Genomic DNA, 25498 nt, shown 5'->3' with positions numbered 1-25498 from the left:
TCGAAATCAATTTTATATTCGAAAGTGATGCCAGAGATAATGGATGATTTTTACGGAGCTTCGCGCGCTATGTTGTTCTCATCTTCGACGATTCCCGTGTACACGTAACACGTATGAGAGGTCGAAAACGAGGAGGTCTACTTCAGATCCGTTTTTTGACCATCTACGGTGTTCCTGAACATTGAACAACGTGTTAATCGTTCGACTATGAGGAACAAAGTACAGGCTAGTGGTTCCGGAGTGAACAGGATCACGAGGCGTTGCTCGTTCGTGGACAAAGTGCCCTAGTTCACTCGATGACTCGATGTCTGTGAGCAGTCTGAAGTGGAGGACAAATCGATGAAGACGTAGCACGTGTATTCTGTGTGGTAGAATTTGTCGAAGACATGGAGGGGAACCTGGCGAGCTCATGGACGAGCAATCTGACGGCTATGCTGCATCAATTACCTTGTAACGATAGTATTCTTGGGTGTATGGATGAGTGTGGTCTCGGTTCCTCTGGGTTCGATCACATGTGCACGGTGGAAAAGGGGACCTTCACGTCGTCGATGACGCTGCTATGCAGGCCTTGTGATTATTCCAATTGTGATGTGAACGTGTCGTTGGTTCTCAGTGGCCTGGAGAGTATAGAGGGAATGTTCTTGTCCAGGATACCAAGATTCAGAGGGTGCAACGAGAGTACCTTCGACGATCAGGTGAGAATTCCATCGTTTCTCAAGTATTTCTTCCTTTTACCTGGCGGTCAAAGTCTTACACACGAGACAATAGGGGTCTTGTAACTTTGAAACGTTCTATTAGGCCATCTTGAAAGTTCCCGCGGTTTTAAAACTCAATTTCAAACATTTTTATTTGAATGAATTTTCATAATGTTCGGTACACTTTTAACAACGAAACTGCTGAAAGGCGTTTTCAATATCCTCCTGTTTCATAAATCGTTTTGTGTAAGGAAACTGTCAAATGAAAGGAAAAAGTGAAAATCGGTCGGAGATATATCAGGGGAATATGGGGGATGAGGTAGAACTTCAATACCCAGTTGATGCAATTTTTGTACAGTTGTACTTGCTACGTGTGGTCTAGCGTTGTCCTCTGTTGACCAAAGCTGATTGCTGTACTTTCAGTTTTTGGTGGACGACCTCCAATTCGTTACTGTACGACTCTGCAGTGACAGTGGTACCACCCGGTCTTAGGGAACTAGTGAATTAATCCCGAAGTAGACCACCAAACTGTGAGCATAATTTTTTAGGGTGTAAACTACATTAATGGCAAAAGTGTATCGAACATTATGGAAATTATTTCAAATAAAAATATTTAATTTCAACGGTATTAAGTTTCTTTTCCAAAATGAACGGTTTAAAACCGCGGGAACAGTGAGGATGACCTAATAATTGCCATTCTCTTCTCTTTCGTCACTTTCACAGATCCTGGAATGCACACCAGCGGAGAACACTACGACAGAGGACCTGACGATCTCTTGTTCTCATCGAGCAAAATTAACTTCAACACCAAGAGGTCGCCGCTTCGATTGGAGTTTCCTTTTCGTAGCAGTGTTCATCGTGGCTGGTGGTCTGGGGAACATACTGGTCTGTCTAGCTGTAGGACTTGACAAGAGGCTGCACAATGTCACCAACTACTTCCTTCTCTCCCTCGCTGTGGCGGATCTCCTCGTTAGCCTGTTCGTGATGCCTTTAGGCGCTATTCCAGGATTCTTGGGTAAGTTTTTAACCTAGATATCCTGTCATCCAGAATTTCTCTTGCCGTCCTTTCATTCTCCGCAGAAAATACACGCAGTAGTTGGAAATATTAATCTACAGCTTAGCCAGAAACTAATATTTGACTTGTTATTCTAAGGCACAGTGTATCTAACGATGGTATCACATTGTTTTCGTATACTATGCAAATGTTGTAACATGAAAATTGCACGGTTTCCGGTGGAATGCTATTCTCGCGAAATATTATTTCTTTTTGTTATACGAGAGGGAGTTGGAGTAGTTTCCATACTTCTTTTTGCCCAGTTGTAACAGAATTCGAGCCAGATACCGTTGGCCTGGAATGACGCCAGCTAGATAACCAAGGGAACACGATCAGTCGATTAAATGGAACTAATTAAAACCCCGATGGAGTTTCGCGACAATCTGCTGATCCATTGCCCGCGAAATTTACCATGGATCGTTGATTGTTCCAATTAAACGTGTTTCTAATTCCTAAAACGGGAGTAAACGTCGTCTTGGAATGATCTTTTCGGTGGGGGAATTGTCTTAGACCGATACTCGTCGAGGCAGAAGGCGATATCAAGAATTCGAGGGGAGACCATCATGCGTCGATTGCTCTCAAAGCTCTTCTGAGGGCTTAATGAACAGTCTCGCGGTAGAATCGAACCTCTTAATGAGCGTCAGAGAGCGGATTTTCATCAACGACTCAAATTCTTCCTCCTTTCATAGCTATGTACATGTCTTTCGAGATTTATGACCTGAAAACTTTCATTCGTTATTAAACGAATGTGTAACCTTTTGTATTTTTATATGTACTTTCGATGAAAATTATCATTTATATCACATATATCACAGTTATCACAATTATCATATATATCACAGATGAAAATTAGAGCAAGCTGTATAAATTCAGAGTACCAGAGTCGACTGAAATGTTGTATATAGTGTGTGACTATTTGGCTTTGTCTGCAGTGTTTGTTTGCAGTGACAGAGAAGAGATGGATAACAGTGAGAAACGATCCAATACTTGATGATAAAGGACCTGGAATGACCTTTGCAGTGATTCCCTTTATTACCACGTATTGGATCACTTTTCGTTTTCCACTTTTGTCCATCTTTTCTCCGTCACTGCAGACCTCTGCTTCGTCAGCTATAAAAGAGAGGGAAAAACGGCAAAACCACGAAACTTCATACACCAGCACACAAATGATTACATATTCTCTCTAAAAAATATACGAACGAATGAAAGAAGTCTCTTTTTTACAGTGACACTTACTAATATTCGGACACTCTTTAGAACAGTATAACTTTTTTTAAATTAGACCAAACGTCTGAGTTTTTTTGAAAAGTTAGGATTAGTATACTAGATGACGTATGCAGAGAATTTTGAAAAAATTGCAATTTGGATGTACTTTTCAGCATGTGTATAATTGACATAAATCTACAAAATGTATTTTTTAAATTTTCATTACGTGCTCAGATAAAAAAAGTTGTAAACAGTGGCCTGTACAATTTTCTTCGTGATTTCCACACATTGCAAATTTTTCAAAATTTTTTGTATACGTCATCTAATAATACTATACGTCCTTCTAACTTCTTAAAAAAACTCAAGTCGTTATGTCTAATTTAAAAAAAGCAACGAAGAACCAACTTTCGAATTCCTATCTCAAACAATTTGTGTCCAATTTCCCGCAACCATTTCAAGATTGTTTCCCTCACTTCCCCAGTTGTGTCTTTTATCATTTGGTCAAACACATGGAAATCGCACAATTTCGCATTTTCGCAGAGAAGGACCATTTTTCTACTGAGTTTTCCGGGTCATTTATTTTTTTACGCCACTTCGTACACGTTTTAACGTTTAACCATAATCAAAAGCGTTAGTTGTTCTCCTCTTAAGCATAAGTTCAACGAGAATTATGCCTTCTGAATCGAAAATAAACTTCACTCACCTTTGTATTACACGGTAAAAATTAAAAACACCTAGCAACAGACCTTCATACACTTAGGTCACGAACTTTACAATCGACAGTCGTAGCTTGTTCGTTTTAACGAGGCGAAAAGGGTCACGCCTGCGTTTTGACATTTTTTTTTTTTCCGAGGCCACTCGAAAGTTGTTCGCGTTTTAAAAGGGGAAATAAGAAACGAAGTTTCGGGGAACGGGGGAAATTATACAGCGACAAAAAAGCGATATCTGAAACCGCCGTAAGGGAAACCAGCTGGAAAAGCTTCGCGAAGAAATTCAACGTGCCTGAACTTTTCTCGTGAGAACGCGCGTGCCTGGTATCTGTTTTAGGAATTCGTTTTCAATAATCGCGTAGGCGGTGAGAAACGATGCGTTGGGGTCTTTGCAGAGGTATCTCGACTGCGAAAAGTGCCTGTGTTCATCGTGATTTTAAGTGAAAGCCTCCAGCTGCTGACGAACGTCTCGGAAAATGGAGGAAAAAATTGATTTCGTGGGTGGAGAATGAAATCGTTGAGTAATCAGGCGATTCTTCGTTGTCTGATAAATGGAAGCGATTTTTTTCTGTCTGTTCTTTGCTCTATGAAGTTGAACTTTGTGCAATTATTTGAGATAAGAAATCATCTCCTTCTTCTATCCCTTCCAATTTAATTAATCTCTGCTAGAATAATAATCAAATACGTAAAATCCCACTGACGCACAGTGTAGTGTGTACTTATATACGTATATGAAAAAGTTGGTTAAAATTATTTTACTAGTTTTAAACCAAATACACTTTTTATGTACATATATGATTTATTTTATTATGAAATTTTCATATGGAAACTTTTAATTTGAGAGTGATAAAGGAAACAAAAATTTACCACCAATTTTTAAACAATTTTTACGTAATATTGTAAGAATGTTAGGTTACAAACAGATTTTGCTCACAGAAAATTAAGAACAATAATGGTTATATTTTAATAGTAACAGAAAAAGAAGCAAGCGAACAAAAATATTTTTTATATGGCCTTCTTCTGCCTAAAGTCACAAAAATGGCCGTTATGATACTTCATTTTAATAATATTATAAGAAGAAAACCTTTTTTTGGTTTTTAAATAAGTTTAAAAATTTGAAACTCTAGTCAGCCTCTTAAATAAAACACTCCACTGTGCGGTAATCTCATTCAGTGATTTAACGAATTATTATCAGAAAGATATTGTAATATCCTGCATTTCATCGAAATGAAGCTTAAAAAACATGACTCACAATTATTTTTTTGCTCTAATTATACCAAGCTTAGTCGCAATAATTAACCGTTGTACAAGTTTAATTTTTGTTACCTGAAACGAGAATTTCATTCAGAATCTCAGAGTCTCGAAGTTTCCTTTATGGTTCCCATAAGTGTATAAAGAGAACAAATTTAGAAAGTTACAGCCCGGAAACAGCCACTCCGAATTATCGAACGTGGGAAGAAATCGAATTTCCTCCGACGGTGAACACAACCAACGTAGCTTGACTTCGAAGAAGTTAGCATTGCCACGCTTTCACTAGCAGTACAACTACGGTCTATCTAGTATTATCTTCTGATCCTTACTCAACCTAAACTTGTTAATCCTTTTTCTCAAGCTTCTTGCACTGGTTAAAACGTTTATTTCATTCAACTTAATCCTTTGCGGTTCAAATAGTCCAGTTAATCCGCTCTAATTTGGTACCCCATCTAGTTTCCCTTTATATCAACATTACAGCGTAATATTAGTTATAAAATACTAAGTTTCAGTATAACATTAATGCGTAAAAAAATGGTTCATTATCATTTATAATTTATAATTTAGCATTATACGATATCTGAAGGGAAAAATTCTTATATCCAGTCTGACTCGACAGAGGACCGCAAAGGGTTAATAAAAACTGCGTGAAAGATGAAAATTAGTAAAAAAAAAAGAAAATCAATGCTTTCTTCGAATACTTCCGGCCGAAAGGGACAGTGTCCCGTTCACCGGTGACGCGACAGAAGAGTCACATTTATCGCGCGGAAACTCGTTCCGGCCGCTCGACGAGACAGTAGGCATATTCGCCCGTGAAAATCGTCCCTAAATCGTCGGCTGTGGACGCGGAAAACGAAGTGGAACAACTCGCGTTACGGTACGGTACCCGGCCGGGCCGTACGGGAATCCGCCTCTCTCAGATTACGTTTGCAACGCGATCCGCGGCCTGAATCGCGATGATAGGGAGCCGCGGAAACGGGAGACGATCCGCGAGAGAAAAGAGACCCTTGGCTCTGGCGAACACGCGCCACCATTCGATCATGGTTATCGCGAATTCTACGCGACTTTCCAAATACTCCATCCAGTTCCAAAGGAAAGTACAGCGAATTTCAAATTTCATTAGGAATCTTTGGATTTTTGATCGTCGACTGACGAAGCTGGGTCATCTGTGACCCGTATCATTTGCGTGTGCAAGAGCTGTTACTGCCGACGGGTCGTCGGCGATTTGATTGACGAAAGTCCAAAAACCAGACAACTAAACTCGGCGATCAAACACAGCAACTCGAAAGTTGTCAGTGTCGTTGTAGAAATTTATCTGCATTGAAGTTCGTCGTTACATCTGGTTTGCAAGAATGTTGCCTATCGTGTGAACGCGTGCATTTTATTCAATGCACTTCATCGGCCGTCGCGACCAGCTGGTTGCCCGTGCGTCGCTCGTGTTTTCGTGGTCGCCGTGACCATGTGCGTACGAGCTCATATATTCTCTTGAACCTTTTTCATTTATTTATTTACTTTTTCTGTTGTAACGTTGAGGAAATCTTCAAAGGACATCCCGTCTCTCCCGGAGGGAAGGCGGGGTAATGCCGGATTTTTACCGGCTAAAATTACACGGCTACTCTTGTTGGCGCGCTGAAGGGAGAGGGGGAGGGGTGAGCATCATTTTCAAATACTTCGGAGAACATATTTTTATGAACCTAGTGGTTGCAGACGACCTGGTCGACAGTGCATAACGGCTTTAAAAGGTTCGTGGGATATACGGGAGTGGGGTAAAAACTGCAAGGGTGTTGGGATCTTCCAATGAATGAGTTTACGAGGAATCTGTGTCTAGAGTGAATTTTAGAGTCTCAGGGGGACATTATGTGGTGTAAATGCGTTTTACGTAGGTGGAGGCGTCAAAGAGAATGCAAAATTCTTTCTATTTTTCTTTTTTCATTTTCTTTCCAATAACTTCGCATTATTTTAAGGATTTTATTTAAAAAGTACTTCAAATGACAATTGGTTGCTAGGAAGCAATGTAAACAGTTGCTTTCGTTACGCATATATGACACTTTTCTGTAAGAATTGCACTTTCTTTTTTTTACAAATAGGGTCATATACATGTTGCTTATCTAAGTATAAAAAGAATTATTGGGAAATATAATACATATTTAAACTGGCAATTTAGAAATGTCGAGTGTGACTCGACGTAGGAGTACCTGTGAATAAAACTGATGTGGAGTCACACTCGACAAAGGAGTGCAAAAGGTTAACACGTTGCGTACTGCATGGGCCATCGGTGAACCACGTTGAAGTTTCCGTTCAGGATGTATGGTAATTTCGTAGAAGAAGAAACATTATTGTGAAATGCTTCATAAGATCATTTAACTGGTACATAATTATCATGTATACTGCAATCATCGTACACGGGTCATCCATGACCCATGCGGCGTAGTGGCCTTTCCAATTCGCTGGGTGCATACTGCTATTGAAAAATATCATACATGTATAATGGATGCAGTAACGTGGTCACGTGGGCTGAATGGAAAGTCATGTGAAATAGACGCGGCACTCAATGTGTTAGTGTACTTAAATAAAAATCTGACGAAAAAAATTGATTCCCTGTAGACAAACAAATGGGTCAAATGTGACTCGGCTTCGCTTTTCGTCCGACTCTCGAACTTTCAGCTGTCCAACGCACGGTTTAAGTAAAATTGTGTAGGAAACGTGTTGCAAAATACAATTAGAAATTGGTAAAATATAATTAGAATAAAGAAAACTAATAACGCTGTATAATTAGTGATAAACAAAACTGATAACGCTTTATCGCTTCGCAGGAAAAATGAACGACCCTCGCTATTGTTTTCCCTATTTATAAGATCTTCGCGACCCGCGCTCGCTCTCTCTCAGTCTCACGCACTCTCTTAGCAACTCGCATCCCTCGTATTCGCATAAACACACTCGCTCTTGTTTAATCACAATTTGCCCCTGTTACGCCTATTCGTAACGAAAAAAAAAAAACAAATTGCCAACAGTACACGGAGTTCCCAAGCGGTCCCCCATCTAAGTACTAACCGTGCCCAACGCAACTTGACTTCGGTGATCGGACGAGAACCGGTAGGTACATGCGTGGTTTGACCGTTGACGAGATTAAAGAAATTTGTGTTGCTTTTGAATCATCGCTCTGAATTGTTGGAGGGAAGAGATAGAGAAGATAGGCGGAAAAGGAAAGGTGGAAGGCGTTTCGTTCTGAGCCTCCTAGTGGACTCGTGAGTAAGGCTTTCTAGGAGGCCCGTGCCTTAGACGCGGGGTAGACTGGAAGGGCTTAGGTTAAAAGATGTATGCATACAAACAAAAGCCTTCACGAGGACTAGCGAAAACTTGCGATTAGTCCGTCCCGCTGATGGCAGAGCGTAGGAGGGTCGCTGCAAATCGTTCAAAATCTCCTCGAATTACAAAGCGTCGAGTGTAAAGAACGTGCTCTTGAAAACTTCCACACGGTCGCCTTGGACACATCTCTTGGCGAAACGCATTCGAGATAATTTCTCGCGCCGTGTCCGGGAAATTTACTTGCAAGAGAAGTCTGGGTATCGCGTGAGTTATACGTTTCCCGGAGGTATTTGTACCGGTGAGAAACGGCGAAAAGTTCTGTGCAACCGGGGGCTCGATAAACGCCAGAATGAATAGGTGTACTGGTCTACCTTGTCACGAAGCCTATGTCGTTGTTTCGCATGATCGAAGAGCGCGGGAGGACGAACAAATCCACTTTGGTTGCCGGCACGCCAAGTTACATTTATTCAGAAAACTTCCAATGGAAAAATAGAGGATAGACGAAAAGGGGTAGGAGAGTTAATTAAATTGCTTTACAAACCCCTGTTCTCTCTGTTACCCTTCTCACTGTTATTTTTTGACGAACTTCTCTCAATCGTTGCAAGGTTTCATTCAGGAGGAAAATTCTGGCTGGAAGGGTTCGGGGACGTATTATTATTTAACCATTTAGCAGTTTAGCGGTAGTAAACCGATCGAAAATTTCCTACCCCGTGACAGAAGTGGCTTCGCCAAGACCTGCGGGCATTAATTCCCGGCCATTATCGTCCGCCATCTGGCGAACGTGCTAATGTTCCGTCCTCATAAAGTTTCCCGAGTTTCCCTGGTACAAAGCGATTCCTCGCGGAGTTCCTTCTCGGTAAACAGCGTAACGACCGTACCTGCTGGATAAATGTTGCCAGGAAATTCGGATCACGACGCTTCGGTTCACCTGTAGTGTCGAGTAAATCGCAATTTAGCACGCGCTACACTTGCACGTACCTATCTAAACGAATACCTTTTATTTACGCGTGGTTTTTCTCTACCGACAGCCAGACGAAGCTAGATTAAACCTGGCCGACTGACTGTGGTACGAATTTTCCTCAATTTTTCTGACAATTTTCATCTTCCGAGGAAAAAGAACTAAAAAGGGCACGTATAAGATGGAATAGAGCCTGTGACCGATATTCAAAGGCTTATGGACACAGATTGCAGCACATCCTATGTTAAATATAAAGCGATAAAATCCTGGCAAACAGCGAGACACTCGTAGCCTTGATGTTCAAACAGAGAAACGATGGTCAGTGAAATTTCACCGAGTTTGTTTTCTACGATTCTGTTTGAGCAAGACGGTTTCAATCCCAGGGCTTACCCCGATCCTTATCTTCACGCGGCAGAGAACGGGGAGGGAAAAAACGCCGCGTTATCGCGTATTCCCCGCGCGGAATTTATCGTTTCCGCGGGAGATTCGAGAAGGTTCCGTAGGAACTTGATAAATGGACTTGTCGAAAAAAAAGGGGGAGAACGCGTCGGTGGTGGAAACGACCACCGCGGCCGCAGCAATTGAGATATATCTGGTTTTTATACGTGGACGGCTGGCGGTTCGGGTTTTGCGCTTGTTAAAAATGGAAATTCGCGCCGCAGTAAAAACGGAAGTTTTTAACTGACCCGACGAATCAGCCTGGGGAATCGGAGCTGGCTGGATGTTTAATTTTTCGTGGGATCTAACCCTTCGATCGTTACGAAGAGAATTGTTCGGGGAATTGATTTTATTTTCTTGGAAATCTTTCGTTTGGATTCTCTTTTCTCTTTAAAATAGAGTTGATGGAAAGTGGGCTGAAAGGCTAATTGTTTATGGATGATTCTTATTTTGATAAGCGTTTAGTAACTTACAATGTGGCATTTTTTAAGAATTTTTTTGAGTGATGCATTCTAATTGATTCTATTTGAATAAGTGTAAGGCAGGATTCGGCGTTGTTCGAATCAATTTTTATGCAAACGACGAATAACGAATCAATTTTTATTTGAGTTACGAATAACGGGTAAAATTTTATATTAAAAAATTTAGAATTTAATAAATGTTTATTTGCTATTCGTTCATTCGTTGTTCCATTTTAATTTCTTACTCCTTATTCGTTATTCGTTCATAAAGTTCAACATGCTAAAACCTTCCTCAGCTTTCGTTGCTGAGACTTTTTTCTTACGCTACTCTGGTTAATCTACCTTGCTCCCAAAAGATTTCTAGAAGAATGTTTGAGAAAGGAATAACTTTCATTGAAAAAAGAAATTTATTTGTTTCTTTTACTTGAAAATTTCGAATAACGAATAAAAGGTAAAAGAAACGCAAAAAGATTAACCCTTTGAATTCCTAATTTTGTTTTTAATATTCTTTTCAATAACTCCCTGTTATTTGAAGTATTTTAGTTAAAATGTACTTTAAAAGACATTTGGTTGATAGGAACCAATTTAAACAATTTTTTTTACTAATTATATTGAAAATAGCATTAAGGGTCACATATGTGTGTACCTGTTGCTTATCCAGGTAAAAGAAATATTGCAAAATATAATACATATTAAACTGGCAATTTAAAAATTACTTCATTCATACCTGTGAATAAAACTGATATCTAGTCACACTCGACAAAGGAGTTCAAAGGGTTAAATTCGTAAATGAGGAATAATTCGAATTTATTCATTATTTTTTATTCGTTATCCGAACTACATTTTAATAAAATTCCTCGAGTGTCGATCCATACCTAATTGAAATCACAATTCAGGAAGACACAGAATAGATAGACTAAATGTACACTACAAAGGTCGAAATATTTGACCAAATAGCACGGTGAAACAGTACGAATGTTTGAGATCGTTTGGTTCGACGTTGATGGTATGACCAGGCTGTTTAAAAGCATCTGATATTCCCTCTAATTCATTGGGATTAATTAATTATCCAATTTGGGAGGTAGCACGCGAATATTTGAGTCTTCTCATTTTTTCCCCCCTTTCTGGCATTACACGCGAACTCTCTCGACTGGCTTTTATGTGCGAAAAATCACATTACCGAGAGAGAGAGAAAGAGACACGCGGGGGAAAACGAGGGTAGAGCGTGGTAGATGTGTATATGTGTGTGATAAAATGCTTGTTTAAAAGGAGGCTGTAGGGCGCGGGGAAAAATGAAAACAGCTTTTTCCGGCTGGGCCGCGTAATGCCGCGGCGTTGTAGCCGCGAAATGCCCGGCAATAGGATACTCCGCGGTCTAAACCATTCTCTCCGTCGAAATAACGCGAAAAGAGAACCGTTGTAATCGTGGAAATACGACCTCGTGCATCGCCCATTCCCCAAACATGGAGCGAAATTGATGGCAACGTGGAAAATTTATAAACCAGTGAACTTCTCTTGCGTAAGTAAGATAATAAAGGTGGAAATGAGAAACACGGATAGAACTATTATTACGCGCTAACTTATTTGTAATTATGGACAATTCAACTGAACCGAGATTTATATCTGTTAAATAACTGACAGAGATTGGAAATTAGTCTGATTCGGAAAGAAGAATTTCGTTGCGAATTTAACCCTTTCGTTGCTATTGGCGGTTTGAAAATTTGCTCGCATTATACTGTTCGACCACTTTGATGCACCTTCACCTTAATTTAATATACAGAATTTTAAAACGATACGGTCAAAATAAGAAATTTTACAGCCCTGATTAAAAGTTTACCGTCTGCAACATACGTTACGTGTTAAAATCTACCGCAGCGAAAAGGTTAAGTTTTCTTTAATTTGCAGGACGGAGAATAACAAATTTTGCTTCTCAGAAAGTGATCGCTTCGCCAAAATACCTTTAACTCTCCCCTTAACCCTCATGTCAGGTACCCTTTTGCACATTTTCTCACTTAAAATATTTTATCTTCCCGGTAACAGATTTGAATTTCCTATACGTGTTTGCTTCAAGTTTAGAATTTTATTAGCAGAAAACTGCTAAAATTGGACGGTAAGGAAGGGTGAAACGAAGAGAAGGAAGACATTATAAAAACAGCCTGTGCTTAACCGATTGCTCGTCGACAAATATATATTTCCCGGACATTTAAAATTCCATTACTAAAATCGTAGAAAAATTAGACAAAGAATGTTCCCTTCCGTTATTCTCTGTTGAAATACTGATCTCTGAAGCGTCCCTTATATTGCAAAGAATGAATCTTGCAACGAACGAGCGGACAGAGGGTATTTCACGGGAAGCAGAACTTTGGGAATCTCGAGAAATGTCCGGGCCCTTTTCTTTTCGTTTCATCTGGTCGTTAAGAGGAGTTACGTTCGCTTTCAATGAGACGATCCTTGCTCGTTTCGAGTCCCCGGGGATTTCATTGAACCGCAACCGTGGACAGGTTTAATCAGCACGAGTCCGCACGTTCCTCTGTCCCCGGAATTTCAACGAATCACCGACCCCTGCTCTGGCCATGGAGGCTTTATAAATCCTTCCTTCCTGGCCACGCTCGCATATATTGCGCCTGGACCCTACGACCGAGAGAATTCGTCCCGTTAACCTTGTTTCCCGTTTTCGACGCTTGTTACTTTCAGACGAAAACTTCCGGAGATAGCGGTGTCGACATGAAAATCTTGGATTTTGAGGAAGATGTGAAACGAAGAGGGAGATCCAAGTATGAGCGGATGACGTTGAAACTTCAGGAATGAATTTGATAAAAGTATGTTAGAAGTGTGTTGCTGTTAGATTGGTGCAAATGAAATATCGTTATATCATATATTATAGTTAATATAAAATAGTCAAGAAGGAATTTCCTGTGGTATACGTATGCTGAATAGTAAAAAAATTTACAATACAAATACCTGGTGTGATGAATAATCGGGATATTCGTGTGATTTTCTTATATAAGTTTATAATTGAGAAAACTGCTGAAAATATAAGTTTAGCATTTGAAGAAGGTTATGTAAATATTAGGACACTTCAACGTTGGTGAAGAAAATTCAAGATTGGTAACTTTTCATTGGGAATGAAATTTAAAAAGATTTTTTTTTAAGAGAAATTATTGAAAACAATCCACGGTAAAGAATATGAAATTTTGCCTCATCCTCCCCTATTCGTTCAACCTTTCCCCCAACAAACTACCATTTCTTCAAACACCGGAACAATTTTTTAACAAACAAACTATCCTGAAATGAGGACACTAAAAGCAGCATTCGAAGATTTTTTAAATTTAAGGACTGATGATTTTTATAAATTTGGATAATTGAGCCAGTTAATCGATGGGAAAAGAGTAAATTATTTTGATTATGTACATTATTTTTTTGAAGGAACATTACGTATTTAAAGTTTCATTTCAAGAAACAAAAATTCTCTATTTTTCAACATTTGAGCAACAACTCTTCGCATAAATTTTTAGTTTCGTTGTTTAACATTGCCTGAATAGCCATTGATAGTTCTTTTCACACTCAGAAATCAATTTCTTTTCATGCACACTCTTTTTTAACATACTTAATATATCCACTGTGATCATTTTGGCAAAACATTGTTATTTTTCCTTGCATCCTTGATATCTACATTTTTATCAGCTTTACAAAATTTGTGTTAAATATACACACTATGCATTTTGTATGATGTATTACCTGTACTTAGCCAACAGCGATCTATCACGAGAATTGGCGCGTCACACGTGTGCGAAGCTGATAACGACCCTGTAAAACATTAATTTTTTAATTCATTTAAAAGACAAAGGATTTTTAACGAACCAAAAAATTAGGACAGACCTAAGTTTTGAGAAATATATAAAACGTATTATATTCATAATTATCGTACTGTTTTTAATTTACATAAATGTTACAATCATAAGACACAGGTTTAGAAAGACTTTGAGAAGGTCGTTTGCATAATTTCTTTGGGGAAGGTAGAACGAGTGTTAAAGGGTGAATATGAGGAAGATTTTGCTGGAGAGTATGTCACGTAATGGGCAATAACGAAAACGGTCACGAAGGAGGGTTGAATCGCTTCCATCTTACAGAAGTTGTCCCCAAACGCCAATAATCGTGAGAATAGTGTTCCTGAGCGATGAAATCCGAGCCACTCGCAGGGTATTAGCGTGAAATTTCGCGATGGACAGACGTCACTTGGTCGGGATCGAGATATTCCAAGCTCTATGGCCGGTTGTCATTATCTATATTGGATGCTCGATGCCCGATCGTAATTAGAACTACTCTACTCTGACCAATTTCAGTCTGTTCCAGCGTTTAACACCCTGAAGAACAATCGTGAATACTATAGATAATCCTATCGAGCTTATAAAATACAGCGATATCAAAATGTATGTAGATATCATTCGTTTCACGTTAATATTTAAACGTCTATTAGTTAAGTCCGAATAAAAAATAAAATATAAACACGTAGATATGGAAAACTCTCAAATATTAATTCTAACAATTCTTGAAAATATATAAAAAATTCTCAATTAGCTGGTTTCGAATTTGTTTAATGAACGATGGAGGATTGGCTGTATATTGTTTCAAGAAGGACAAAAGACGAATGTTCAGACCAACATAAGTGTCTTATCGTTTCATGGGACGCACGAGTGAGGTTTAGAGGCTACGTTAAGGGCCCGCGCGGTGAACGCGAATAAAGATTTTGATTATTTTTTCCAATTCGCGCAAGTTCGGGCAGCTGAAATTGATGTTAATATAAAGTTTAATGTTCCTTAAATTAATACAAAAAAAAAAAATGAAGGAATTATTTTTTGGTATATTTTTTAAAAGTCTCATCAAATTTAAGAAACATTCTACATAAAAAATAGTACAAATTATTAGTACTATGAAAAAAGTTGCTCCGCAGTTTTGAAGCATAAATTAAAAGCATAAACATTCCGCCAATGACACGTGTTTGAAAAAATAATGAGAAATTTGAAATAAATTTCTAGTATCATTTCTGACTTCAATATGGTAAATTAAGCAAACGCCATGGGTAATATTAAAACCTCCGTTCCTTTATTAACATTTTAAGATACAAAAGATTGTGAATCAAACACTTCAGAATTTTTACTTTTGTCCATTGCACGAAACACTGTGAGACGTCCAGAACGTGTACGTGCAGATTTTGTCTCAGCTTTCTTTTGAGCTGGCTACGTTGTATGATTAAATGACCCAGTTCGCAAAAAGTTTCGCCTGCTCTATTCCCTATACATTGTTCCTGACCTGCAATTGTCCCGCCTCGCGAGTTTCATTCTGATCCTTCATTGATCCAAGGATATCCGTTTCTTCGCCACTTTTACGTACACAGAACTTACCATTACTATTCTTCGAAGTACAAAAACAATTGTAAATAAGAAGAAAGAAAGAGTAAACACAGACTGAAAATAGGTTCTTTCCCTTTAAAAAAAGGTAAACAAACGAGATAATCACAGACGACATGTTTATTGTGTTTCCGAATAAGAGCAGCATCTCGTATTCGTCGAGTGTGTGAGAGAAATGTATCGCGAGAAACTTTTGATACGGGGTGGGATGAAATTCCGCGGCGGAATAGTCGAATCGAAGCGGAAATTTCGATTGACTCGGCTACCTCGTGCACGTACACACGGGTGTCACATATGATTACACGTTCGCGCACGTGCTCGAGCCACGTGTACGCAAATAGAGGGGTAAATGGGAATTCTATTCTTGCTCTATCTCCCTACCCCTGTTTTACATATACTACATTGTTGTGTCGAGAGTTCTCACGGAATACTAAATTAAATAATCGATCGTTGTCAGTTGTGTGTTTCATTTTGTCGGGATTAAATTGAATTCTTATTATTGTACTGAAACGTGAAAATATGCAATTTGTGTAATTTACTTATGCTTTAGTTAAGATGAATGACACCAGTGTCGAACATAAGGTAAATGTCCCCATTAGCGACCAATTGTTTATTTCGTTTCGTTAGAAATCGGAACTTTAAAACATTAAAGTCAAAAGTATCTTCTTTTCTGCTATTCCATAGATTATTCTTTTATCAATGAATACTTTAATAAGCCGAGTGACGACTGAGAGGCGACATTATTGTTTACCTATTAGTGAAAAATTTGTGTTACAGGACAACAGGTCTATGGGCTTCCTATAAATGTCTAAGCATCTTTAATGAACTGTTGCAACGTCTTGTATAATAAAAAAAATACATTAAATATGAAAATAAAACAGTCACATCTGTTAATATACATATGTATGGTTTATTTTACCGTTAGTTTAAAAAAATTTCATCAATTTTTTAACATACAAGCTCTGCTTTGCTACTTACCTATAGCAAAAAGATCTTTGAGTGCAAATGGCTAATAAGGTTTGGATATAAAATATGTATTTCTGACGTGGTCAACTTCATAAGAAAAATGTATGAATACATATGATAATTTACTCAAATTAACGAGAAAGATGCAATTAACGATGAAATAGAAAAAACTAATGTGACAGTAGGCGGACATTTTTGTAAGTGGTGTGGTCAGAAACTCCGATATAATTAAACATGTAGAGTAACCGCTTTTTTTTCGCTACCATACCGAGTACGAGCTGCGCCTTCTTAAAACATATAAAAGACGGCCTTTTGCCATAGAAAATCAGTTCTTACGGGAAGCCGTCTAAGACAACTCAAGCGTACACCGAGCAGACGACTCCTTCGCGGACTTATAGACGACACTCCTTGTTTTGCGACAGTCAGTACGGAGCAACCGAAGACTCCAGGACCAGGTTTCCTGTCCTGTCTCTCCCCTTGCAATCTTCACCTATCCACCTCCTAGAGGCAGACGCTCCTTCGCGGGTCACAGACGATAGTTTCTCTTCCTCTCTCTCTCTCACTCTAACCTATTCCACCTAACCCCCTCTCCCCCCTTTGGGAGACCTGGCCAAGCCGAACTTGACTCGCGTCAAATTCGCGCACTCTCGCCAACCGTTTTAGAGGCATAATCGCTTCCGTTTAGCTATAATACGACCTCACTACCACCCCGTGGGATTTAAATAAACCTCACGTTACAAACAATATTTTTAATATCAAATTTAGAAGACGTATACTATTATTAATATTAAAAAATATATTTATTATAAGCTTTACTTTTTGCAAAATATTAATACAAACACTTTACTTTTACTATTGTCACATTAACGGAAAGAAATTAATATTAGACAAAACTGCTTAGTGTCTAGTGTGTATATAATAACAGACTATACTTGACGTTAAAAGCCATAAGTAGGTCAATAAAGGGGAAATCCATCGAATGTCCGACTAACAATTTTCATGTAAACATCCACATTACGCTGGAAAACTGATTTATTTCGAAAACCAGTATCAATATCTGAAGAAAATCAATACCTCACGTAAATATGTTTATATGTTTAATGTTTTTAGGTTCTGATCCATATATCAGCTTTATCTATCATTTTTAATGAAATGAAACAAATAATTAGTCGTTAATTGTAGAGGAGATGGTCTAAATTTGGGCTAGTTGAAATATTGAATTATGCTAAGTACACTCGAAACTACGATTTATGAACGAAATAAGTGTTGCAGAGGAGATAGTGACCTGCATTTATCTTGTTTACATGATCTGTTGCAAAACGTGTCATTTCTCTTATTTCGCTATTTCAAAACATTTTTCAGATAAGTTCGTTTTATTGTTTCAGCAACAATCTATTAAACTAAGAGTACTACATTTTTGTTTTGTAATGAATATCATCGCGTAAATATGGGCTATAAAGCTAGTAGCTTAATAATATGGGCTGGCCAATATTAGAATTCGGTGACTATGAGAATTGTAATAAGAAAAATACCAAAACATTAAAAAGAAAGATATATACGTTTGTGATTATTGTAAATAGATTGTAAATAGCATTCAAGTTTAAGTTTACATTTTTATATGTAGATAAACTGCAACCTAATATTTCAACCTGAAAATATGCAGTTGTTACTTTTCATTTCGATTATTTTACGAGTGGCCCATATCTAGACCATCTTTCTAAAACTAAGGATTGTTAACCTTATTTTGATTTCGTATCATATAGTAAACATGTTATTGATATATATTCAAGTATCATATCTTAAAAGTCGTCCACAGGTTTGACAATAAATCCTGAAATAAAAGTGCTAGCCCATATTCAGACCTTCTCCTCTAACATTTACCTTCCATTTTAGTTTCGTCCACGTCGATTGTTTCTACCAAACAACCCTTTTTTTATCATTTCATCTTCTTCAAAGGGGCAAAGAGTTTACATACCAAAAAGTAAAAGGAACTTCATTACCATAACCCCATTGTCACTTGAAATTTCCCAGGAAATTCCAGTTCCATCTCGAATAGCGTCATTTTTCCACCCTATTTGCACGCTTTCGCTTCTCCAGAATATTCCACGCGAACCTGTTGCCAGGGCGAAATAGACTCTCTCGCCACGCGGATGTTTAACACAGGATGCACGAGGTTTCCATTTCGGAGACAATACGAGTCTCCTGTAATGCGACGGTAATTACTGTATCGTGGTCACCGCGCTATTGTCGCGTTCGTAATAATGAGATCATTGCATCCAAGCTCGTTTCGACCGTAAAACAATAGTACGGAACGTCGCTCGGTGAGACGTAGTGGTTGAGCTTTTTCTGGAAATAAGTGAAAAGTGTCGAAGAAACACGCAAAGAATATAAGTGAATAGAAATAGGAGGAAATTTATTTTTGGTGGACGATACGTAGGCGAGCGTAAACCTCCCCCAAGTTTCACGATAATTGGATCTATTAAGAGCAGAGGAAATTTGCCATTGCCTGACGAGGCTGAAAAGGGTCGAGGACGATAAAAAGGGACGCTGAAAGCCAGATTGTTTAGAGATTCCGTCGTTCAATTCGACGTCGATGTTGATGTTCTGCTCGATTGTTCTGACTATTTTTTGCCAGAGGAGATTCTACGCCCACGATGCTTTATAGTTGACCGTTCTGCGTTCGAGATGTACGAGGATATTTCACTTCGAACGACTGGTTGCGTGGAATGATTTTTTAATGGGTTCGGCGTACTAATTGCCGGCAGTGATATTTTCTTACATTTTTCTAATTAGACGGCGAGAATATCTCGCGCACAGTAAGGGTATTCACGAGGGTTATGCTGTAATGACTGGCCCGTTAGCGGTCCTTTTTCTTTTTTTGTTTGCTTTCATTGGAGTGTACAGAGCAGTGGTGTTTTGTTAATTGAAGAATTTTTATGGATTCACCTCGTATTCTGTGCAAACCAGTCTTTTGCTCGTTCAAAATGACCTCCGCCGAGAGTACGAATTTTTTTCCCTTGCGTAATCCGTTCTTTCGGAAGCTGGATATAATACTTGGTAATTTTTTCAAGAATGAAATCCCCAATTTCTGTGAAATTTTTAGTCAGAAAGATGGGAGACAAAGCAGAGAAGAAGATAATCGTTTGAACGGAATCAAACGGGTATTCCTGAGATCAATTTTTCGCGAGGATCGAGGGACAGACGCACACTGATTTTATCCATTTACGACGCGCCCTTTGTGCGGCCTGGCTGAAGAAAGAACGAGCCTCAATCCCGTGAAAGGAAACACAAGAAAGCTACGGAGCAAGTCGATTCTGTTTGCTCGGCGAAAGGAACTGGTTCCGGTGGGACTCTTGATGTCTCGCGAGGGGAAATGGGGAATATTTCGGGATCGTGATGTTGTAAAATGTATCTTAGATCCCGATGGATCTATTATAAACACTTGCCAACAATTTTACGTTCCTTCGCACAGATTAAATTGCAAAAATTCTTTTTATGAACGATATATTAATTATTTTCTATTCTTGTAGTAATCTTGTATAGACCATTAGAAAAGAAAAAGTGTTTTAAATAGTTCTACTTTTAGAATTCATTTACTTCGAGGCGAAACTCTGTTAGAACCAGAACTGAGCAAAATGTTACATCGAATAGTAAATAGTAAATAGTATATTTTATTTTAAATCGTGCTTATAACTATAAAATAAAATAGTTCACTTGTTGCAATAACTTTTCTCAGCTTATTTTCATTGTTAAGAAATATTTCAAGTATATACTTGAAATACAAGGTTATGATATTTCATTTTAGGCTTGAGATTATTAGAACAAAAATATTTCATTTACCGAAATTTCGTTTCTTATTTTAAAATAGCTTTTTGCGTGAACCATGTAACATCTATTATTTGAAATAGTATTTCAAGTATTTCTTCTCTAAATTTTACCCAGCTCGGATTAGATCGGAACGCGCTCTTAAGTGAAACGAGTCAGCGCGCAGTCAGACCGAAAGAATTGAACTGTGTCGCGACAATGGCTCGCCTAAATTAAACGAGACGCGTATTTTCCCATCGACAAGCAATAAATTACCGAGATACGCGGCGAAATATCTCATCTATGAGAACAATGCGTGTACACGAGCACGGAACTACATTTCCTCGGACTTTTCAAGGGTTTCGCAAATCCTTTTCGCGCGGCTCGTGTAGTTATCCTCGAGATAATTGCATCCCCTTCTCCATGAGACTGTAGACGAGCTTTTTCAGAAAATCTTCTCCGCTCTAAGAAGATTTCCTCGTAAAAAAAGAAATGTTAATTTTCTGCAAATTCAATTTTTTCTTTTAATAAAAATTTCCCATTAAGTTGATGCAAATGAAGTGTCGTTTTTTCAACAGTATACAAGTAGCATGATGATTTTTTAAAATTTGGGATAACAGAAGAAGTTAATTGTTGGAAAAAGTGTAAAATCGTGTGAAAATTATTTTTATTAAATACGTTATTTTTTGAAGAAGCACAGTGTACCTAAAGATTAATTTAAAAAAAAAAGAAACGACGTTTCATATGCGTCAACCATGTTTTTTCAACGATAATTTTTCAATCGCTATGACTGCACATTAGCAGCCGTTAAAAATTACACGAATTACGGTGAAAGTAACGATGAATGAGCATTAAATACGACGAAAGAAATGTTCAATGCACGAGTGAAGTATTGAAAAGCTTTGGCTATCCTGTGATATGGGTACACGCATTCACGGGAACGATTTTAAACGGGTTCACTGTCCACAAGGACCGGATTTCAGTCAAAGATTTGCACAATTACCGGGATCCAATTTAATCCGCTCTCAAGCGACCGCATTAATCCGCTTTAGAAGTTACACAATAAATTATTTGTCGAATTGTTCATGGGACGTTTCGCTCTTTCATCCAGTTTATGAGCGTTCCAGCGATATCCATAATGCGCCCGAGCTCATTTCGTTCTTATCTCATTTTGTTTGTGAATTTAACTAGAACATGTATTTCACGTTATCCCGATTGTTTCATTAAATACAACAGTTTTTCACGTGTGACCCACTATCAGAAAGCTATTGGATTGACTGAAAAATTCGCGCCGATTTTTAAGCAAATAAATAAATTCCACACTTTAAAGCGATAATGTTTTTATTATACAAAATATGTACCATTTTTTTCTACAACTTTTCGTCGTTTTCCGGCAATTTAAAATTTCCATTTTGTCAAAAAAGTTTCTTTTCTTTAAGATCGAAATTTCCATCTCTAAATTTTACAAATTACTAGCGAACAATTCTTTCTGATAGATTATCTCCTCCGTAACAATTATACACCTAATTTGCTGTTTTCACTAAGAAAAACAGGAAGTGTCGGAAATGTATTCTATTTTCTTCTATCTTCAAAATAGTACAACTCTGAGAAGAAACGAACGTAAGATGTGAGATAAGAGTGTTTGGTGGGCCAAGTGATAGTCGGGTCGAATGAGGTGCGAATAAAGAATGTTTCGGTGGAGTGATAGTCGGATTGAGTGAGGTGCGAGTAAAGAGTGTTTGGACCGAGTGGGTTCTTCTGAATGAGAATGCATGCGAAATAAAACCGATGCGGTGACCGAAAATCGGTACGTGGCAAGAGTATGTGAATACGTGTACGAATCTGTGGTCGAGCGTGATCATGTGCAAGGGGGTACGAAAGGCAAAAGTGAAGCAAGAATGAGAACGTTAGAGAAGCTTCATCTGGAGATTTTTGAGAAATCTTCCTCCACTGACCGAAACAATTAATTTTTACTTGTTGCAGTTAATAATAGCAAAGATACATTTTGTCGATAAGTTGGCTCTGAGCCAACAGGTGCGACATTAATACTTGCATGACACTAATAATTAGACTGCGGGTTTTTATGCATTTATGGAAAATTTAAAGGGACAAAACTACACAGAATGCACGTAACAAGCAAAAATATATAAATAAACCCAAAATATAGTACTCATTAAAATATTTAGTGAATAAAACAATTACCTATCTAGTTTCTGTTTTTTAATTATATTCATAGAAATATAAATTTGCATAAATCCGCAGTCTTCTAATAACAATAATAAAAAAAAGAATGAGAACGTTAGAAGAATTAACGTCAAAAACGAAGGGTTATCTGCGTAAACTAGAAATAAAATCGTATTCCAAAAAAAAAAAAAAAAGAAAAGAAATGGTATCCTTGCACTAATAATTGTAACGAATAGACTTCCAACAGACACGTGAGAAAATATTCTTTCAGAACATACGTGAACTTCCTATGTTTTCATTGAGTTTTATTTCTTCCAACGTATTCAAACACTGCTTGTCGGAAATCCGCACGAATTTTCCGGTCAAAACCCAATAATTGTACTCGTAAACGTTTTTTCTCCTTAATCACCTCCTCGTCGACGAGAATCAACGCGAAAAAACACCAATCCACCTACGTTTCGAAACAGTGAGAACTGAGACCAACTAATTGCTTGGAAACTGAACAAATTTTGAAAATTCACCTAACACTGGAAACGAGAGCTGTGTTCCAGCAAAATCCTCGCAAAAACTATCAATCGTTCTACCATTCTACGCTTTTGTTTTCTTTTTCTTCTCCGCCGAGATTTTTCTAAGCGGCACCTCGTTAAAAAAATAAGGGAAAAAAAAGGAATCGAGGGTAAACGAGAGTTCAGGATGGCCGGGATGCTTCGCGTCGTTTCGATCGAGTTTCAACGCCCCTTTGAGCTTCGTCCTGGGGTCTCGAAACGGAGGAACATCGGGGGAGAGAGAGAGAGAGAGAGAGAGAGAGAGAGCAGATTGAAATCGCGTCATAGTGAATTATTGCATGGCCCCTCTCGATGAAAATGTTGGAAAAACGTGACCGTTTCCAACGTTCGAGTGTCGAGAGACGCGCGCCACCGGGAAATTACGAGTTTCTTTACGGCGAATACTCGATTTTTTCACTTATTAACGAGCACGTCAACATCCTGACTCGTGATCTGGTATCGAGGTTAAGAGTGTCTTTTCGTTCATCGATATGGTCCTGATTTCTCAGCGTCGCTCTCCCGGAAATTATTCTGGGAAATTCTTCGGATTAATTTTGCTTGCTCAACCGGTCATACCTGCGCTGGGTACTTTCAATTGGTTGGAATTATTTTTAGACGGACACACAGGGATTTTTTGTTTAATAAATTATACCTGTTGTTGTTTTTTTTTTTTTTTAATACTTCAACAAGTGGAATTATTTTTAAGTTTAAATCGAAGACTAACTGTCGAACTGAATGTTATACTAAATTTACGTTTTACATTCTAACTGGCTGGAATTATTTTTATACAGATATACAGGGATTTCTTGTTTAATAAATTATACCTTGTATTCGTAGATTTTTATATTTTACTTTTCTTTAAAAATGTTTCGTTAAATGGAGTTATTTTTCTGTTGAAATTGAAGCTTTCTCTCAAATTGAATTTTATAGTACGTTCTTCGTATAGTACGAATGTTATTCTACATTCCAAATGGTTGAAATTTTTTTTAGTCAGACATACAGGGATTCCTTATTTAACTTTACCTTATAAGAACGAGCCAGACTCGTTGAACAGATTATAATCATAGTGAGATAAAAATCGTTACATTAGTATTAAAGATTAATTGAAACTCCGACTTTGGTTTTAATTTGTAAATTTGAAAATTGCAAAAAGTAAGTGCAATATTTTAACTTTTCTTGATTTACACAGTATTGAAACAGCGAATAACCGAAATTTACATACATAGACAACGAAGTAGTAATAAAGCAAGAGATTAATAAATTATACCTGTTGTTGGTAGATTTTTATATTGTACTTTTTTCTTTTTTAATGTTTCATCTAGTGGAATTATTTTTAATTTGAAATTTGAGACTTCTGTCGAATTAAATGACACATTTGAATGTCATATTAAATTCAAAACATTGCACATAAAATTCGAAGGATTTTGTCGAGTGGAATAATTTTCATTCGCCGAAAAATGTCTCGTTACTCGGTATAATTCTGGAATTAAAATCAAAGATACACCTCGACTCGGTAAATTTCCATTTTTCACCCTCCTTAAAGAGATTTTTAAGATAAGATTCTGTTCCCTGAAAAATGTCTCGTCCCAGTTGTCTGCTTTGTTTCTCCCATTTTTCCTGCTCTTTTCGCTATCTTCCTCGAGGAATCTCGCCGATGATCTTGGCACAAAGACTGCGCAGAATTCCATTTTAAGCCGAGCCCGCTTTTAGCGCGTCCTAACTTCATCCCCGAAGTTTCTTTTCGCGCGGGTTTGAAATTATAATGCCGTCTCTTTGCCACGTCGACAAAAGCAAGACGGTCCATTTTCCACCTCTTCACGATCACGTCGTCTTCAATAGTGGAAAACTTCATCGAAAATGACAAGATTTTCGTTCTTCCATTGCTGTCGCCAGATGGTATTTGCGGTTTCGAAGATAGAATGAAATTTTTCATCCGTTTTCACAACTGACAAGCCTGTTTGTCATACGTTGCTGAGTCTATTGGCGGTGGAAACGGGGACGCGAATTAGTCGTCCTCTCGACTTGCCGCGACATGTCTTCGTAGACTTTTCCTGTAATAGTCGCGGTGAAATATGACGCCTGTAAATTACGAAGTTCACGATTACTCTGTAGTTGAATTAATCAGTTCTGGAATTGCTGAAGATTTGCATTTCTGAAGATAAACAGAAGATTTTAATAGTTTTAGAATTATGAGCAATTACAAAGAAACGTTAAATTGTTTCTTTTTTTTTTAATATGCGTGTTGAATTAATCGTCTTAGGAATTTTTAAAGATTAGATTTTTCAAAATAAAGAGAAGATTTTAATAGATTTTGAATGGGGAGAAATTGCAGAGAAACGTTACATTTTTTTTTTTATTTGATCAAATATTATGTGTCTTGAATTAATCATCTTCGGAATTTTTAAAGATTTAGATTTTTCAAGATAAAGAGAAGATTTTTATAGTTTTCAAATGGTGAAGAATTGCAAACAAACGTTAAATTGTTTTTTTTTTTTTTTTTTTTTTTTTAAAT

The 25498-nt window shown here is 37.8% G+C and overlaps 1 protein-coding gene across 1 annotated transcript in view; it reads left to right on the top strand.

The window, feature by feature from the left end:
* Nucleotides 1-386: 386 nt before the first annotated feature.
* The window catches only part of LOC108571636 (5-hydroxytryptamine receptor 2B), a 58945-nt gene continuing 33833 nt past the window's right edge, over nucleotides 387-25498 (top strand). Inside the window, exons 1-2 of the mRNA XM_017933725.1 lie at nucleotides 387-695; nucleotides 1419-1710. Of these exons, the coding sequence (XP_017789214.1) occupies nucleotides 387-695; nucleotides 1419-1710 (601 nt within the window). The remainder of the gene's footprint in view (nucleotides 696-1418; nucleotides 1711-25498) is intronic.

The sequence above is a fragment of the Habropoda laboriosa genome, unplaced genomic scaffold (genome assembly GCF_001263275.1).
Source record: "Habropoda laboriosa isolate 0110345459 unplaced genomic scaffold, ASM126327v1 scaffold135, whole genome shotgun sequence".
NCBI classification, from domain to species: domain Eukaryota; kingdom Metazoa; phylum Arthropoda; class Insecta; order Hymenoptera; family Apidae; genus Habropoda; species Habropoda laboriosa.
Note: the sequence above shows the minus strand (reverse complement) of the source record. Positions and strands in the feature narration are given on the sequence as shown.